Source organism: Bos grunniens, chromosome 19 (genome assembly GCF_055505025.1).
Source record: "Bos grunniens cultivar Pamir isolate PY7600 chromosome 19, Bosgru_T2T1.0, whole genome shotgun sequence".
NCBI lineage: Eukaryota > Metazoa > Chordata > Mammalia > Artiodactyla > Bovidae > Bos > Bos grunniens.
Window position 1 is genome coordinate 962220 of NC_141183.1, and position 18597 is coordinate 980816.

The 18597-nt window shown below is 44.9% G+C and overlaps 1 protein-coding gene across 50 annotated transcripts in view; it reads left to right on the forward strand.

Moving 5' to 3' along the window:
- Nucleotides 1-18597, forward strand: part of CEP112 (centrosomal protein 112) — a 315095-nt gene that overhangs the window by 75787 nt on the left and 220711 nt on the right. For 21 of the 50 annotated variants that reach the window (XR_015146978.1, XR_015146981.1, XR_015146980.1 and 18 more), the window contains 5 exons: nucleotides 8832-8998; nucleotides 9300-9429; nucleotides 11782-11874; nucleotides 12721-12780; nucleotides 18262-18341. Coding sequence is in view for 40 of the 50 variants with exons in the window: in XM_086355752.1 (XP_086211878.1) it covers nucleotides 8832-8998; nucleotides 9300-9429; nucleotides 11782-11874; nucleotides 12721-12780; nucleotides 18262-18341 (530 nt within the window). In the remaining 10 variants the exon portion in view is untranslated. Of the gene's footprint in view, nucleotides 1-8831; nucleotides 8999-9299; nucleotides 9430-11781; nucleotides 11875-12720; nucleotides 12781-15402; nucleotides 15605-18261; nucleotides 18342-18597 lie in introns of those variants that run through there. The other 29 variants (XR_015146986.1, XR_015146982.1, XM_086355754.1 and 26 more) reach the window with 6 other exon arrangements.

Sequence of the window (18597 nt, forward strand, 5' to 3'; positions counted from 1 at the left end):
TCGAGTTGACGAGTATCAGAGGCCTTAGGCACGTGAAGCTTTGTGTTAACCACTTACAGTTAACCACCACTGTGAGTGGCGAGCGTGAATCAGAGCAGGTCGCCACTCTCCAGCGTGGCTGGGGTCCATCATCTCATAGTTGCCACCAGTGTTTCTCTTCCAGCATCACAGTGTTAAAGAAGAATATCCTGAATAGCATCAGTTGATTATTTTGAATAGGATTGCCATTTAAACAAATAGATTTTATTTTTAGAGGGTTTTAGGTTTACAGGAAGTTTGAGAGGATGGTAGAGTTCCCATGTGCCCCACACCCAGCTCCCCCTTTGTAACATCTTAGGTCATTTTGGTGCACTTGTTACAGTCAGCGGATCAGCAGGATGCCGTAATAAACCAGAGTCCATAGTTGGTTCCGTTTTCTTCACTTTTCCCTAGTGTCCTTCTTTTCCAGGATCTCATCCAGACGCCACGTTCTGTTTCCTCCGTAGGCTCCTCTGGGCTGTGGCAGTGTCTCAGACGCCCCTTCTGTCTCATGATCTTGGCAGTTGTGAGGAGGCCTGGTCAGGAATACTGCAGGGCACCCCGCCTCCTGTTCTTCTCACGATAAGATGGGGTTATGGGCTGACGCAGTAGGTCATGGAAGTAGACTGCTGCTCTCCGTATCACATCAGGGGCACACGCTACCTGTGGCCACCCCGTGAACCGTAGCCCTGGCCACCTGACTGCGTGTGTGTGCTGGGTTCTCCTCTGGCCACCTGGCTGTGGGTGTGTTGGGCTCTCCCTGTCGCTAGCCCTGGCTGCCTGGCTGCAGGTGTGTGCTGGGTTCTCCCCTGGCCGCCTGGCGCGGTGTGTGCTGGGTTCTCCCCTGGCCGCCTGGTTGCGGGTGTGTGCTGGGTTCTCCCCTGGCCGTGGTGTGTGCTGGGTTCTCCCCTGGCCGCCTGGTTGCGGGTGTGTGCTGGGTTCTCCCCTGGCCGCGGTGTGTGCTGGGTTCTCCCCTGGCCGCCTGGCGCGGTGTGTGCTGGGTTCTCCCCTGGCCGCCTGGTTGCAGGTGTGTGCTGGGTTCTCCCCTGGCCGCCTGCCCACGGTGCGTGCTGCGTTCTCCCCTGGCCGCGGTGTGTGCTGGGTTTTCCCCTGGCCGCCTGGCCACGGGTGTGTGCTGGGTTCTCCCTGTGACGGCGTCCTCCGGCCTTCCCACACTCTTGGGAAGACAGTTCCCATGAGGAGCCCATGCATGAGGGGTGCGGGGTGTACTCTCTGTACTCAAGGGAGGGGAATCTGTGAATTATTGGGAGTTTCTCTACAGGAAAGTCTGTCTCGTCTCCCTCGTTTGTTAATTTATTTAGTGTGGATATTATTTATGTTCTGGGTTATGATCCCGTATTCCTTCATTTTGTCACGTAAGTTGCTCTAGCTTCAGCCACTGGGAGATTCTCCAGGAGGCCCCGGGGCCCCTCTGGCCTCCCCCGCAATGTGGAGGACGTGGAGAATGGTGTTAGAGACCGGGGTCTGCTTTCAGGGGGTGCTCGTGACTGCGGGGGTGTCATTTCTTTCCTGTCCTCTCACCAGACAAAGTGTTTGTGTGTATACAAGCCTGTGTGTCTAGGCACATCGATGAACCGTAGTGTATGTAACCAACTGCATCTGTGTTAAGCTAAACATACTCTCTTACTGGTGTCCGTAGCTCTAACCCTTTGCCACGTGAGTTAGTCTGGCCTTCTCCACTCGTCTGTAAATTCCCAGCCTGGCGGTGGGAGCGTGGCCTCCGCCCTCATCCGTTCCCTTTCTGGGTGTTCAGTCTCAGTCCACAGGCATGGATGTGATCAGGGCTGTTAGTCCGTGTCCCCACAGGGCCAAGCCTGCCGACCGGAACGGAGCCTCAGGCTGTTAGTCCGTGTCCCCGCAGGACCGAGCCTGCAGACCAGGACGGGCACACGCGCGGCTCTGGTTGCCTCTGGTCTCGGGTGCCGCGAGTTCCAGACTCGCTCGGGTCCTCACCTCTCCTGCCACCCCTTCAGTGAGGTTTTTACATATTTGTGATGTAACGAGATCCTCTTTTCACAGCCTGTATTTGCTCCTGGGATCCCCGAACTACTAAATTATTTTTTAAGTTTGCATACAGCTCGCCCTCTGTGCTTTAAAACTCGGTGGGTTTTGACAAATGCATGTAGCCACACGTGCCTTTACGGTTTCACGCGTAGCGTTTTCACTGTTTTGAACTCACACGGGCTTCTCCCTGTTCCGCCTTGCCCCTCTCCCCAGGATCTCTGCAGCCACCAATCACCTTGACTGTAAAACATCGTTTTTTGCAGTTTCTTTTCCAGAATATCATGTAATTGGAATCATACAGTATGTAGCCTTTTCAGACTGGCTCCTTTCATTAAGAATTATACATACATGGTTTCTTCGTGTCTTTTTATGGCTTTATAGCTCATTTCTTTTTATTGCTGAATAATATTCAATTATATGGATTAGCATTGTTTATCCACGTATCTATCGAAGGACATCTTGGTCGCATCTGCTTTTGGCAGCTATACACGTTTGCTGTTACAAACATTCACTTTCAAGTTTTTGCCTGGTCATAAGTTTTCAAATCACTTATGACTCAACATTTCAGTACAGAATGTCCAACCAAAAGAAATGGGTGAATACGTGCACCATAAAGCATGTGTGAAAACGTTCATAGCAGCATTATTGTTAACAACTGAACACTGAAAACAACCAACCAGTCGATAAAATGGATGAATTATTTTAGGTGTATTCCACAATGGAATACTGAATATAGCACTGAAAATACTGCTATACCCCATGTCATGGATGACAGCTCTCACAGACATGATATGCCTGACCCGAAAGGGTACATACTCTCTGAATTTATTTACAGAAAGTTCAGCAAAAGACAAAGTTTTTTTGGTGATAGACATCAGAATAGTGGTTACCTTTTTGTGGAGGATGAGCAATAAGGCATCTGAGCAGTCCCCGTGCTTTTATCTTGCACTGGCTCATGGCGTGGCTTCCCTGGTGGCTCAGTGGTGAAGAATCCGCTTGCAGTACAGGAGACACAGGTTTGATCCGTGGGTGCAGAAGATCCCCTGGAGAAGGAAATGGCAACCCACTCTACTGTTCCTGCTTAGGAAATCCCACGGACCTGGCAGGCTATAATCCATAGGGTCACGAGGGTTGGGCATGACTTAGTGACTAAAACATCACCAGCACTGGTTCATGGCTATTTTCAAGTAACAAATTATCAAAATATATGTTTAAGGTTTGTGCATCTTGTATATATATTTCAAGAAGAATTTTATGAAATAAAATATGTTGCTCCTTTTGCCATAGGAGTTGAACTTTGGACTATATAAGTAGTTGCTGATTACTAATCCTTTCTAATTTTTGACTCCTAGAGGATTTCACACAGTTTGTATGTAAAATTCTAACATTTCTTATTCTATCGGTTATTTAACTGAAAGCCCATCAGATATTTTATAATTTCCTAGTACTTGCTGAAAATAATGTCTGTATTTCCTCACAAAATAATACCCTTTCACAACCTTCCTCTAAATTCCCAATTTTCCACTTCTCCTGGAGTATTCGACTTTGGACCTGAAGGATTGATGCTTTTTGCTGCTTCTCGTTTCCTACCTACGGTGTTTTCGCAGTCACTCTGCTCCTCTGGGAGTTTGCTGGGAGCTGCTCCGCCCCCTTCCGTTTCCACAGCTACCACTCAGGCTCAGGCCATTGTTGCCCCATTCCGGGTCTTCCCGGCCGCCTGCTGGTCGCGCCCCCCGCCGTTGACCTCTTGTTCCACGTCCCACCTGTGCCGGTTGTCTTGCTTCCCCGCGACCGAGACCTTGAGTTGCTAACCTAATGCCCATCGTAACTTCTGTCTACAAGCCATGTCCGTTCACAAACTCCAACCTCGTGTTCCGAGCGCCCCCTCTGAGGCCGCAGTGTGGGCAGCTATTCTTTGTGCCCAAGGTAATCTGTCTGTTCCTCTCTGACTCTGTAGTTAAAAAGCCTGGAATCCCCTTCCACCCTGTTTGTTACAGCCTGAAGAATATGACCCGGCGTCAGCCTCTGTGTGACTTGTGGCCCCATTTTGAGTTTCCACTGTTCTGTGTTCTCTCAGGTCTCTGTATTCATTAAAGAAAAAAAGATTATTTTGGCCAAATGTTGTTAAGGTATTTCATATATGTCTGTAGGGTTTCCCCAGACATAAGATTTAAGTTTCTTTTTGTTTATTGATATGTTTGCTTTATTTTGTCTAATTGTTAAGAAAATGCTTTTAAAAATAAATATAGTAAATACAAATAGTCAACTGAACAACTGTGATCATACATTTCGCTTCTTGAATCAGAGAGTCTGTGCCAGCGTATGTAGAAGTATCTGTTTGGTAAATGCAGCTCTTAGAACAGAAGCCGCGTTTCCAGTTCGTGTGACACCTGGCCGCACAGCAGGGACACCTTTAATAGCGCCTTCGCACCAGAAACCAAGCAAGCTTCACCAGCCAGGTGTTACGCAGGCGCTCAGTGTGTGGGGCTTTGTGTGAGAACCATCCTGTCTTCGTGTGAGACCTGCTTATTTTTCGCTGTGTTCCTTCTGCTGTTTCTTTCGTCCCTCTTTCCTGGTCTTTCCCGTTCGACTGACGGCCATCCTGCTTCTCCACCCTGAATCCTCTCGTCCCTTCCAGTGCTTGTCTCCCCTGGGCGACTGTTCTGTTGGGCACAGCCCCGGGGCTCTCTGACCTTGTGCCCGCCTTCACAGACAGGGCCAAGCAGATTGTGTTGGCCCATTTTGGTCTGTTTATTTAGTATCTGTCTCCTGTGCAAACATATAGATTATTTGAATTAATTGCTAAGAGACTCTCAGGGTAAGTGAGTCTTTGACAATTTGATCTTTGTATGTTGGAATTAGGATGGACATTATACAGAAAATTTATTTCCAAAATCAGTTTGAGCCTGAGAAAATGAGTCGAATCATGTGGTAAAGGGAAGAACTAGAAAACTAGGGCCTGTTTTCTGTAGACTTGGTTTTTTTAGAGCTATTTTATTCACAGCAGAAATGAGGGGGAAGCTAGATTCCCATAAGCCCTGTCCCTTCTGCTGACAGGCAGAGCCCACCACCATGGACACCCCCACCAGAGTGCACCATCTCCCAGAGTCCATCTCTTACGTCAGAGTTGAGTCTCAGTGTTGTATGTTCTGTGGACTTGGGCAAGTGCATAATGCCACAGATTGACCTAACGTTAGTATTGGACGTAGTATTTCCACTGCCCTAAAAATCCTCCGTCTCCACCTACTCATCTTTCCCCTCACCCAGCCCCTGGCAGTTGTCTCCAGAAAATCATGTCATTGGAGTCGTACAGTATACTTTTCCAGTTGGTTTCTTCTGCTTATTAACATGCCTTTAGGTCTCCTCTGTGCCTCTTCGTGGTCTGAGAGCTCATTTCCCCGTAGTGCTGAGCACTGTCCCGTCCTCACACGCACTGCAGTTTATCCATCCGCCTCCTGAAGGGCGTCTGCATTGCTGTTTGCCAGCTGTGAGTACACAGCTGCTGTAAACATCTGTGTGCAGGTTTTCATGTGGACACAAATTTTAACTCATTTGGGCAAACACCCAGCAGCATGATTCCTGGACTGTATGAACAGAGTGTGTTTTCTTCCTGGGCTGTATGAAGAGAGCGTGTTTTCTTCCTGGACTGTATGAAGAGAGCGTATTTTCTTCCTGGATTGTATGAAGAGAGCGTGTTTTCTTCCTGGACTATATGAAGAGAGCGTGTTTTCTTCCTGGGCTGTATGAAGAGAGCGTGTTTTCTAAGAGCCTGCAAACTGCCTTCCAAGCTGCATGTGCTACTTTCCTTCCTGCCGGCAGTTAGTGAGAGTTCCTGTTGCTCTAGACCCTCGTCAGCGTTTGCTGTCAGTGTTCTGATGGGTGCAGTCTCCTTGCTGTTTAATCTGCATTTCCATGATATATGGTGACGTGTGATAGGACATCCTCTCCTACGCTTATTCATCAGCTGTATATCTTCTCTGGTAGGGTGTCTAAGTCTTTAACCCATTTTTAAATTAGGTTTTTATTTTATTATTGTTGAATTGTAAGAGTTCTTTGTATATTTTGGATAACAGTCCTTCATCAGATGAGTCTTTTGCAAGTATTTCTCCCCATCTGTGGCTTATGTTCTGATTCTCTTACTACATACTGTCTTTTGTGGAATAGATAATTTTAATCTTAATAAAGTCCAATTTGTCAACTATTTCTTTAGTGCATTGTACCATGGATATTGTATCTAAAAACTCCTTGCCAACTTAAGATAATTTAGGCTTTCCCTATGTTATTTCCTGGGATTTTTGAGGTTTTGCATTTTGCATTGAGGTCCGTGATGTCTTGTAAGTTAGTTTGTAAGATCTGTGCTACACCCGTCTTTTTGCGTTGGTTATCCGGTTGTTCCATTGAGGTCTGTGATCTCTGAGTTAGTGTGTAAGATCTGCGCTAGACCCCTCTTTTTGCGTCGGTTGGTTTTTGCGTTAGTTGTCCGGTTGTCCCAGTGCCGTTGGTTGAAGACGCTGTCTTTGCTCCGTTGTACTGCTTTTGTTTCCTTGTCACAAGTCAGGCCGTGTTTATGGGGGGCTCTTTCTGGCCTCTCTGTTCTGTTCCGTTGATCTGGTTGTCTTTTCCTTTGACAGGCCGCAGTGCTTTGATTACTGTGTCTTATAGTAAGTCTTGAAGTAGGCAGTGTCAGTCTTCCAACTTTGTTCTTCTCTTTCAATTTTGCATTGGGTATTTTGTGCCTTTTGTCTCATCTCACACGCTAGTAAAGTAATGCTCAAAATTCTCCAAGCCACGCTTCAGCAATATGTGAACCGTGAACTTCCTGATGTTCAAGCTGGTTTTAGAAAAGGCAGAGGAACCAGAGATCAAATTGCCAACATCTGCTGGATCATGGAAAAAGCAAGAGAGTTCCAGAAAAACATCTATTTCTGCTTTATTGACTATGCCAAAGCCTTTGACTGTGTGGATCACAATAAACTGTGGAAAATTCTGAAAGAGATGGGAATACCAGACCACCTGATCTGCCTCTTGAGAAATTTGTATGCAGGTCAGGAAGCAACAGTTAGAACTGGACATGGAATAACAGACTGGTTCCAAATAGGAAAAGGAGTTCGTCAAGGCTGTATATTGTCACCCTGCTTATTTAACTTCTATGCAGAGTACATCATGAGAAACCTGGACTGGAAGAAACACAAACTGGAATCAACATTGCCGGGAGAAATATCAAGAACCTCAGATATGCAGACGACACCACCCTTAGGGCAGAAAGTGAAGAGGAACTAAAAAGCCTCTTGATGAAAGTGAAAGTGGAGAGTGAAAAAGTTGGCTTAAAGCTCAACATTCAGAAAACGAAGATCATGGCATCGGTCCCAGCACTTCATGGCAAATAGATGGGGAAACAGTGTCAGACTTTATTTTTCTGGGCTCCAAAATCACTACAGATGGTGACTGCAGCCATGAAATTAAAAGACGCTTACTCCTTGGAAGGAAAGTTATGACCAACCTAGATAGCATATTCAAAAGCAGAGACATTACTTTGCCAACAAAGGTTCGTCTAGTCAAGGCTATGGTTTTTCCTGTGGTCATGTATGGATGTGAGAGTTGGACTGTGAAGAAGGCTGAGTGTCAAAGAATTGATGGTTTTGAACTGTGGTGTTGGACAAGACTCTTGAGAGTCCCTTGGACTGCAAGGAGATCCAACCAGTCCATTCTGAAGGAGATCAGCCCTGGGATTTCTCTGGAGGGAATGATGCTAAAGCTGAAACTCCAGTACTTTGGCCGCCTCATGAGAAGAGTTGACTCATTAGAAGAGACTCTGATGCTGGGCGGGATTGGGGGCAGGAGGAGAAGGGGACGACAGAGGATGAAATGGCTGGATGGCATCACTGACTCCATGGACGTGAGTCTCAGTGAACTCCGGGAGTTGGTGATGGACAGGGAGGCCTGGCGTGCTGCGATTCATGGGGTCGCAAAGAGTCGGACACGACTGAGCGACTGATCTGATCTGATCTGATTCATATCCATAAAATAATTTTCTGGGATTTTAATTGGTGTTGCATTAAATCTATAAATCAAGTTGGGAATAACCAACATTGCATTACTGAGTCTTCCTATCCATGAACATGGGCTATCTCTCCATTTATTTAGTTCTTTGATTTTTCTCATTCTTTCATCAGAGGTTTGTAATTTACCACATGTAGCTCTTGTACATATTTTATCGTACTTTTTTGGGAGGGTGCTAATGTAAATAGTGGCCTTCTGGGTCACGCTCGTGGTAAAGAGCCCTCTTGCCAATGAGGTAGATGTAAGAGATGTGGGTTGAATCCCTGAGTCAGAAAGATCCCTGAAGAAGGAAATGGCAATCCACTCCAGTAATCTTGGCTAGAGAATCCCATGGACAGAGGAGCCCGACGGGCTATTGTCCATAGCGTTCCAAATAGTTGGACATGAGTGAAGCGACTTAGCATGCATGCACTTAAGCTTATATCCCCGGATCAGAATGGTGCTGTTTCAGTGAATGAATACCCGCTCATTGAACAAATGAGAGGCTAAAAGTGTACAAACATGTTAGCCTGTCTTTCATGATAGAAAGTGCTCCTTTTTTTTTTTTTTTTAAATAAAAGACAGTTAATTTAGAGGTTGGTTTGGTTTTTATTAGTATGGTTTATGGTACTTTTTTTTTATATTCTTATCGCTAATCCCTTGCATTTTTCTTCAGGTTACTTAATGATGCAGAATTGTTATATTGTTATAAAGTCAGAGGCTTTCTTAACAATGAACTATTCTTTTAGAACCAGATGATCAAAGAACTGGAGTCCCGTGTCCAGCAGCTGACTGGAGAAGCGGAGAACAGTAATTTACAGAAACAGAAATTAATTCAAGAAAAACTGGAACTGGAGAGATGTTACCAGATAACATGTAATGAATTACAAGAAGTAAAGGCAAGGTATTGTCTGAGGTCAGACAACTCTCAGGTGTGGCTAAAAAAACTGACATTAACTCTGTAAGTTATTTGGTAAAATTAAAAACTTGTGCATTTAACCTTGGGAGGTTTCCAGTTTAAATGCTGCTGTTTGTTAAAATTTTTAAGTACCATTGAATATAAGAAGCATACTGTTTAAAAATACTTGATAAAAATGTGCTTACTTATTTGATGTATTGAAAGATAATGCATTTGGATTTGACTGGCTAAAAAATTCCATTTTCGAGGTTGATGATGAATACATTGGAAGTGTATTTTATTCTTTGGTTGCTTTTAGGCGCAATACACTGCATAAAGAGAAAGACCATCTCGTCAGTGATTATGAGCAAAACCTGAAACTATTACAAACCAAGTGTGATGCTGATGTCAACCTTCTGAAAAAGGAACATGCTCTTTCTGCTGCTAAGGTATTGTAGGAGCTGGAAGCTATAGCCAGCCAGAGTCGTTATTCCCTTCACTCAGCACAGAACCGGAAGTGCCCTGTGGAAGCCTACTATCTGGCGTGTAAAGGAGTCTCCTTTGCTTAATTTAATGCTGAATGTCTAATGTATAGCACAACGCAAATCCTTAATACATTAAAATCTGCTGTAAATCAACCCTTTTAATTAAACTGATTACTAGAGTTCAGTTGTTTTAATAAAACATTTTTGACTAACTGTACATTATTACTTGAGTAACTCAAATAACTCTATACATTGTTATGTTAATAATTAAGTAATCAGTAATAGTGTTAATAATGTATAGAGCTAATAGTTTGAATATAACAATAGCAATTAATATTATTATTAATATTTTGTGATCTTGGTTATACATTAGTTTTCTTGCCCTCACATGTATATGAACCTACAGACTCCCTTAGGGCACCCACCCCCTTTTGTGTCAGATAATTGAAACTTTATGAAGAGAAAATCCTATAGCTGCGGTGCTTAAGTGGTCAATTACTTGATATTTCAAGAATTATTAGGTTGGTGCAAACATAATCATGGTTTCAGACTGAATTTTAAATTATTATAACGAAACTCAAACGCATCTTTACTGATCAAAATGGGAACCAAAAAGTGAAGTGAAGTCGCTCAGTCGTGTCTGATGCTTTGCGACCCCATGGACTGTAGCCCACCAGGCTCCTCCATCCATGGGATTCTCCAGGCAAGCATACTGGAGTGGGTTGCCATTTCCTTCTCCAGGGGATCTTTCTGACCCAGGGATTGAACCCAGGTCTCCTGCATTGCAGACAGACGCTTTAACCTCTGAGCCACCAGGGAAGCCTAGGAACCACTACAATCAACACATTTTTCCCAATGAGAAATAAGTTTGTTTACTCTTATTAAAATCAGTGCTTAAAGTCTCTAAAATCAAAGCATAAAAGCTTTAAAATCAAAGCATAACAGTCAGTGCTTTGGGGTTTGATGAGCTCTTAGAAAGATGTTCTGCCTCCTGCTGGCTGTGGAAGCGTTTTCCTGCAGAAAGTTGTGAAGATGCTTGAAGAAGTGGTCGTCGGTTGGCGAGAGGTGAGGTGAACATGGCAGATGAGGGACGCTTCGTAGCCCAGTTCTTTCAGCTTCTGAAGCACTGGTTGTGCGATGTGCAGTCAGGCGTTGTCATGGAGAATCGGGCCCTTTCTGAGCAGTGCTGGCTGCAGGCGTGGCAGTTTTTGGTGCATCTCATCGATTTGCTGAGCATATTTCTCAGATGTAATGTTGCGCGGGGATTCAGGAAGCTGTAGTGTATCAAACCGGCAGCAGACCACCAAACATGACTGTTTTTTAGTGCAAGTTTGGCTGTGGGAACTGCTTTGGAGCTTCTTCTCTGTCCAGCGACTGAGCTGGTCATCGCCAGTTGTATTAAAATCCACTTTTAATCACACATCACAATCTGATTGAGAAATGGTTCGTCATTGTTGCATAGAATAAGAGACGACACTTCAAAACGATGACCGTTTTGACTTGTGGTCCGCTCCCGAGGGACCCACTTACCGAGCTTTTCCACCTTTCCAGTTTGTTTCAAACGCCAATGACCACAGAATGGTCCACCTCGGATTCTTTGGCAGCTTCTTACGTAGTAGTAAGAGGGTCAGCTTCGACGGTGGCTCTCGATTGTCGTCGTCAACGTCCGACGACCGGCTCTTTAATCTTCACGACTCTGTTTCCTCCGTAAGGCTTCCTGGGCCGCCGCTACGCCGTCCGGCTTCCTGCAGCTCCTCGGCCACACGTGTTGCTGTCGGCGCAAGGGTCCCTGCTGCCTTATAACTCATTTTGAACTCAAATAAGAAAATCACTCGAATTTGCTTTATGTCTAACATCTTTTCTGTAGTTTAAAATAAATATAAAATAAACAGCAAGTAATAAGTCATTAGCAAAAAAAACCATAAAATGAAAAATGTGCATTAAAATGATGTATATAACATAACCATCACATTTATTTAGAATGTGTTCCAATATCAAATGGCAAATTACACCAATGCAAAAACTGCAATTACTTTTGTACCAACCTAATAGCTATTCCAGTGGATTTGGTTTTTAAACGAACATTTAAAAAGTTTTCTGTTTACTTATTCTTTTTATATCAGTATTTTCATAACTTTAAATACTATGAATTTATATTTTCACTTTAAGGATTTTTTAACTTAAATTTTTGTAAAATTCATATTTATAGACAATTTTAATTCTAATTGAAACTTCAAGAAGAAAAATGGTAAGTTTATTCAACTGGAAGTTTGTAGGATGATATAAAAATCAAAATTTCATTTTTTATTATTTTAGGCATCTGGTATGATTAAAGAGCTAGAACAGAACATCTGTCAATTAAAGCAACAATTACAGGAATCAGAACTTCAGAGAAAGCAGCAGCTCAAGGTGAGTCCTGTGCTTTTAAACAGAACAATGGCTAACAGTCACTGTCCTTTTCTGGGTGTAAACGTATAAGTGAGTGTCAGTTAAAAAGCTCAGAAACGCAGGTAACCGTTTCTGGTTGTTTTACTGCACTTATCATTTCTCATCTTACTTATTTTTACAAAAGTAAATGCTAATGTGACGAGTTAAGAAGAGCAATTTTAATTTGGACAATCTACTCTTATGAGATTAGTTTGAAAAATAAACCTTATTTAAATATACTATTATTTTAGAATAATGTCCTCTTTAAATTACTGCCCGCCATTCCTGATAGGCGCTCTCTCTTCCCTTTTCTCTTTCGCTCCTCTTGTTCATACATCTGTCTGGTGTTGGCTGCGCCCAGTGGACGCAGGGTCCTAGCTCCCTGACGGAGACGGAGCCGGGGCCACCTGCAGTGGGAGCGTGGCGTCCCGACACCAGACGGCCCGTGAATTTTAGACCCACTCTTTTTCTCCTTTGGTCAAAAAGTGCCAAACCCTGATATGTGATATAGCACATTATTTTCATATAGATTCATCCGATCATTTCTAAGTGGTCTCCTAACTCTGGGGGTCAGAAAGTGTCTCTCTCACTGTCACGTAAGTGCTTTTGAGAGTAGCAGCATCTTCAGTTAATGGACATTTTATGGCCTCCAGCAGAAAGCTATTCATGTCTCTGTGCTGTAGAAAACTGGACAGGCAGGGCTCACTTACTGGCAAAACCCAAATAAGTTTGTCATCAAAGAGATTGACTTGTTTCATTAGATTACTAATTTTATTGACCCTAGAAGAGATTTTAAGTATAATAAAGATAAATATGTATTATTCACAGGACCAAGAAAATAAGTTTCAAATGGAGAGAAGTCACTTAAAACGCACCTTTGAAAAAAAGGTAATATGTTTTGTGGGAAGCTATAAGCCACTTATATAGCAAATGAGGCAGTTAAGAGTCATGCTAATTTCTATAAAGCCATGCGTTCTAGACTGTATTTCTAGGCTTATTTCAGTTAGCCAGTGATCAAATTTTGCTTCTTTATTCTTCATGTTTATAAACAGCTTCTTCAGTTTGATTCTTAATTATATTGACATTAAAATACCACTTCTGTGTTTTATTTAATGAGTGAAGAGTATTATTATGTTCACCTCTCATAATAACCCTTTGAAATTATATTTTGTTTTTACTAGTTTAAAAATATAATTGATGGGAGTTATTTTTTCCTGTTGTATCATATGTATAATAAAACTCTAAATAAATAATTAACCAAAGAATATGAAACAATGAAAGAATTGTCACTGCAACTGATTAGTAAAAACAAGTCGATTTGCAGTTATTTCGTGTCGTTTAGAGTAGTGACTGCTTCTACCGCGGCGTGCTGGGCTCCCTGTTGTCAGTGGTCAGTGGGTGTTCATGGCCACCCTGTCACACCTTCAGGGATCAAGGACAGAGTTCTGCAGGGTCTGTGGCTTTCAAACCTGTTTTGAATTTGTTGTTTGCTCTGTAACTGTAGGTGCGATAGCAGAGATTTTGTTGCTGCTTTGTAATTAGCAGCAATTACAATGGTAAGCTGTAGCATCCACCAAATTGGTCCACTTGTAGAATACACACATAATGGAAAATGAGAAGAAGGTTACCCCCTCGGCTCTTAGCAGGTTGTGTGGCACAAAATCCTTAAAAGGCCGTGAAATCACATCTGACGTGTGTGTGCCGTCCCCTCGGGTGTGTGCTGTGCGCCCTCCCGGGGAGCGGCCCCCTGGGCCCTGGGTGCAGGAGGGCTCGGGACAGGCCGCACAGCTTGCTCTCCAGGGCCTGGGGTTTCTTGTGACATGCACGGACCGAAGTATGCGCTCTTTAAAAGTGTAATAAGTTTTCCTATTGCTAAAAATTTCCCCCTGCAGTTTTAATACAGCTCAATGCAAGATATTGAATGTATTTCATGCCTACAAAATGATATCTGAGCAGGAGAGAGAAATACTGCTTTCCCTGAAATAAGGAATTTTTTTTTGGTTTCCACTTTAGAGCTTTGCAGCTTCATAAATATTAATATTTGACTTCCCCAACGAAGACCATGTATTATCATAAGCCTCACTGCCCACCATCTGAGGCATCCACACCCTTGGGTATACCTGTTAGTCCCTGTTGGTACTGTGGGCAGGTAACTGGCTCCTGATCCGTCAGGGACCCCTCCCTGGCCTCCTGCTCTGTTACCCAGCTGGCAGCCCTCCTCCTGGGAGATGCCGTCTGCACCCCTGTGGGCCCCGGGGCCCTGGTGCCCAGAGGAGGCCACTCAGTTCACAGCGTCCAGCTGGGGGCTGGGGGACACAGAGCTGGAAGACAGTCTCCTACCGCTGTTCTTTCTGGCTGTCCGGCCACCAAGTAAACTCAGGTTTCGGACCAGCCCCCTGCCTGGTGGACACACACAGGAAGCCGTGTTAAAGATAACTCCTCCCTGGCAGCCACCTCCCCGTCCTAGTCTGCTTCACTTCAGGGAGCAGACACAGTCGCGTAATCCGGCACCTTGGTGACCATAGACTTTCCCTGTCTGTGAGCGGTCAGGTGGCCTCGCTTTTAAGTAACATTAACTAGTTCAGCTCAGTTCAGTCGCTCAGTCGTGTCTGAGTCTTTGTGACCCCATGAATCGCCGCACGCCAGGCCTCCCTGTCCATCACCAACTCCCGGAGTTCACTCAAACTCATGTCCATCGAGTCAGTGATGCCATCCAGCCATCTCATCCTCTGTCGTCTCCTTCTCCTCCTGCCCCCAATCCCTCCCAGCATCAGGGTCTTTTCCAATGAGTGTGTGTTTAAAATAACACCTTCTGTAAAGAAAAAGAAGCGTATTTGTTCACACTGCATACGTTCTAACAGTATTTGTATTGAAAGAGAATGTTGCTCAGCATGTTGCTTTTTGTTTTACACTTAATTCCATAATCTGCCCCTTTAAATTGACATCTGTTCTTCCTTCTGTATTAAACCTGTGACCTCAGTCCTTGAAGGTCTGCTGCCTCGTGCCCCCTCAGGGAATACCCTCTCTGACTCCTCTGAGGGCTGACACCAACCTCACCTCGCTCCGGGCTCTGTAACCCGAGAGCAGAGAGCGGTGCACAGGGTGTTTTGCTGTTAGACGGTGTTACAGGTGTGCGCATTGAGTAACTGTCCTGCAAACCCAAGTTCTGAGTTATCTGTTCAGGAGGAGGAAGTGCCATCTGAGTGACGTCGTTTCCTCCTGCCGATAAGAAGGCAGCATTAGAGGCCAGCCTGCTGTGAGATCAGAGGAGCAGCAGACGCCCCCTGGTTTAAGCCCACACATTATCTCATGGTCTTTATTGATCTCTGGTGGCTGTTGCCTGCTCCTAAGATCTCTGAACATCAAACAAATAATAGGTAGTAAAACTAAATGTCATTGTTTGATGAAGTGTCCTAATCTGTTAAATCAGGAAATGGTTAGGCTAAATGATTTTACGAGCGAGGAAACACCTGCCTCCTACAAATAACCTGCTACGTGTTTTCCAAACAGGCGCGTCCGAGAGTTAAAAGATGGTGCTGTTTACTGAAAGAAGTTCACGAGACAGATGTTAAGCATGTTTGTCCTGAAGTGTGCTGGAACTGAAGTGTCTGCTTATAACTGTTGAAATGTCTACTTATAACCATGACACATTGTCACTGTGTTGCCATGAGGTCTGATGGAGTTCAGAATTATTAGGAATGGTGCTTAGCATGTATGTAATTCTTTTAATTCGGTTAAAATAATGTAAAATTTACATCGTTTTACATATATTGTGGAGTGTTTTCCAACAACTATTGGCCTGGTTTTCTTTAGGAGGTAAGGTGTCTTGAGTGAAGCTTTTCAAAAAATGAAATTGCGCAGTGAAATGACCTATAGAAATCGTGGAGCCCATAGTGCTGAGTCTGCCCCAGTGAGAGGCAGAGGAGGCCAGGTGGTCAGGGAGTGCGGTGGGGCATCCAGGGGCCACCGGTGAACCTCCGTGGCTCCGCGCTCTTTGTGCCTTGATGTCTCCCGCCATGCATCTGTTTCCTTACGTGCAGCAAGTCTCTTTCTGTTTACACGAGCACGCCTTTTTTGATACCTTAAACTCTTACGGTGCAAGGGAGTAAAACCTCCATTTAGTAGACGCGCAGTAAATGTGCTTCCAGCTCCTTAAGCCGGTGTTTGTAGAACACTCCCATGTTGGAGAATACGTGCTGTATCTTGACTGTCTGGTTTGTGTTTTCATTGTTTAAATGATTGAAACTCGTCTTTGGTGTTCACCGTGTACAGGAGGGAAAGGACCGCAAGCGGCGGCTCTGAGGCATGCTCCCCGCTGCCAGTGGGGCCCTCGGAGGAGAGGCTGGCAGTCGCGTCGCCCCCCATCTAGAACATAGGCAGAAACCGGCAGCCTAGCCCCTAGAGCTCGTGGGCACTCGGTGCAAACATGTTCAGTGGGGAGCAGACACACCCAGACCGGCAGGCCCTGTCCTCTCGCGTGGCCCCGCGTTGGCTGGGCGCTGGGCCGTGAAAGCGAACGAGGAGCCGCTTCCCGGTGAGGAGCCCCGGCCCAAAAGCCTGCGCGTTGACACAGGCTCTGCCCCTCCCACCCAGTCGTCCCGCTGCTGCCTTCGAGTGCTGCTCTTGGTTTAGAAGCCGTGAGTGGGTCGCGGTGCTGGCGTGGCGCCGCCCGTCGGGAGTGGCAGCCACACCTGGCGGAGGCACCGCTGCCTCTCCCGCGGTAGACAGCGCTGACGCACTCGCGACCCAGCGGAGCGCGATGCAAGCTTCTCCGGGAAGAAGGTCCTTCGGAAGCGGGGGTCCCGGACGTGTGGTGCTTGTGGGGAGAAGCGGTGTCAGAGGAAAGGGGAGGTGAGGCGATGGTGGGGCCGACTTCACCGTGGTCAAGTCACCCCGCACGGCGCTGCGCAGGGGCTTTCCCGCCTGCCGTGGAGACCTTCCTCTCTACGCCGGCTTCTTTCGGTTCCCAAGCAGCTGATTTGGTCTGTCTGTCTACCTTCTATCTGTCTGCCTGCCTGTCTGTCTGCCTATTTACCTACCTCCCTACCCACCTATTTCACTAAAACGCCGAGGGGAAAAATGAAAGAGAATTATAATAGGAAAAAGCCAAAGAAGAAGGATTTTTGAGTTAAATAGGCTTCTGTCCAGATGAATAAATAGCTGAATATAGGTATTTTTGAGGAGTTTTGACTCAGTGTCTGAAAAAGTCTGTGACTGTGTGTGTGACTGTGTGTGTGATTGTGTGGTGGTGTATGGTTGTGTGTGTGTGGTTGTGTGTGTGGCTGTGTGTGCGTGTTGATCTCAGTCCTCTCCTGTCTCTCATGCCCCGACTTGTACATCCAGCCTCACCTGGGTGGCCGGCAGGAGAGTGCCCGGTGTCCCCACTGGTGAGTGACCTCGGGCTGGGCTCTGCACCCCAGGTGGCTCCCGTGAGGACCCTCCAGCCTTAGCAGGGCTCCCTTCCCTATTTTAGGTCCCTGCACTGCGTCCATGCTGGGGCCCACACTGGCGTGCACATCTGCACGTGCTCACAAAGAGCTTTCGGTGCAGAGGTGCTCACGTGGCCGCCGCCTCCTGGCTGCCAGCCATCTGTCAAAGGACACCACACTAGGAGAGCGGTGCTCCTGGGGGACTTCCCAGACTCAGAGGGTGGCTGTGCAGATCATTCTGGAAGCAGACAGCTTGTTCATCATAACCTGTGTGTGTTTGGGGAATGTGTGTGTGTGCGCTTAGTTGCTCAGTCGTGTCCGACTCTTTGTGACCCCGTGGACTGTACCCCACCAGGCTCCTCTGTCCAAGGGATTCTCCTGGCAAGAATACTGCAGCGGGTAGCCATTCCCTTCTCCAGGGGATCCTCCTGACCCAGGGATTGAACCCAGGACTCCTGCCTTGCAGGCGGATGCTGTACCATCTGAGTCACCAGGGAAGCCAAATAGAGACATTATTTTTTGTATTCTCCTGTATCTCATTACATTACTTTCCTTTGGTTAATGTGGAATGTTAAAAAATTTCAGAAGTTCCCTTTTTGAATTTCTTTTTTTTTTATTTTATTTTTAAACTTTATATAATTGTATTAGTTTTGCCAAATATCAAAATGAATCCACCACAGGTACATATCAGTTTATTTTACAGGGATTCCACATGCAGGCGCATTTAAACAATGATTACCTTTGACCAGAAAGTTATTATCAGAAGAATAGTATTAAAATAATTTCATGGTAAATGATTATGGTTAACCAAGCCTCTATCTTGAAAAATCTAAATCTAATTTTATATTAAGAATGGATTTAAGATTACTGTTTCATTGTATTTTTCCTTTGAGGAAACTTGATTTGTCTTTTAGTAAATTTTATGTCTTTGTCATGGCAGATTCACGACTTACAGAGTGAACTTGATAAGGAAAAAGAAGATGCTCAAAAGAAAATCCATAAATTTGAGGAAGCTTTGAAGTGAGTAAAATTGTAATATATTTAATTCAAAAAAATACTCTAAACTGTGAGCCAAATTAAGTGACTAAAACCCAAGCATTATTATTTTTATCATAACCTTGCTGTGGTTTAGTTTGAGTCCATTTTCCATCATGAATCTCTATTTTCAGAATTTTATTACTAGCCGATAAATTTTGTTTTTTTGTTTTTTTTTAAAGGAAAAAAATCAATTCAGCTGTTTTTAAGTGACAGGAATGTAAGAAAGAGAGCTTAGGGG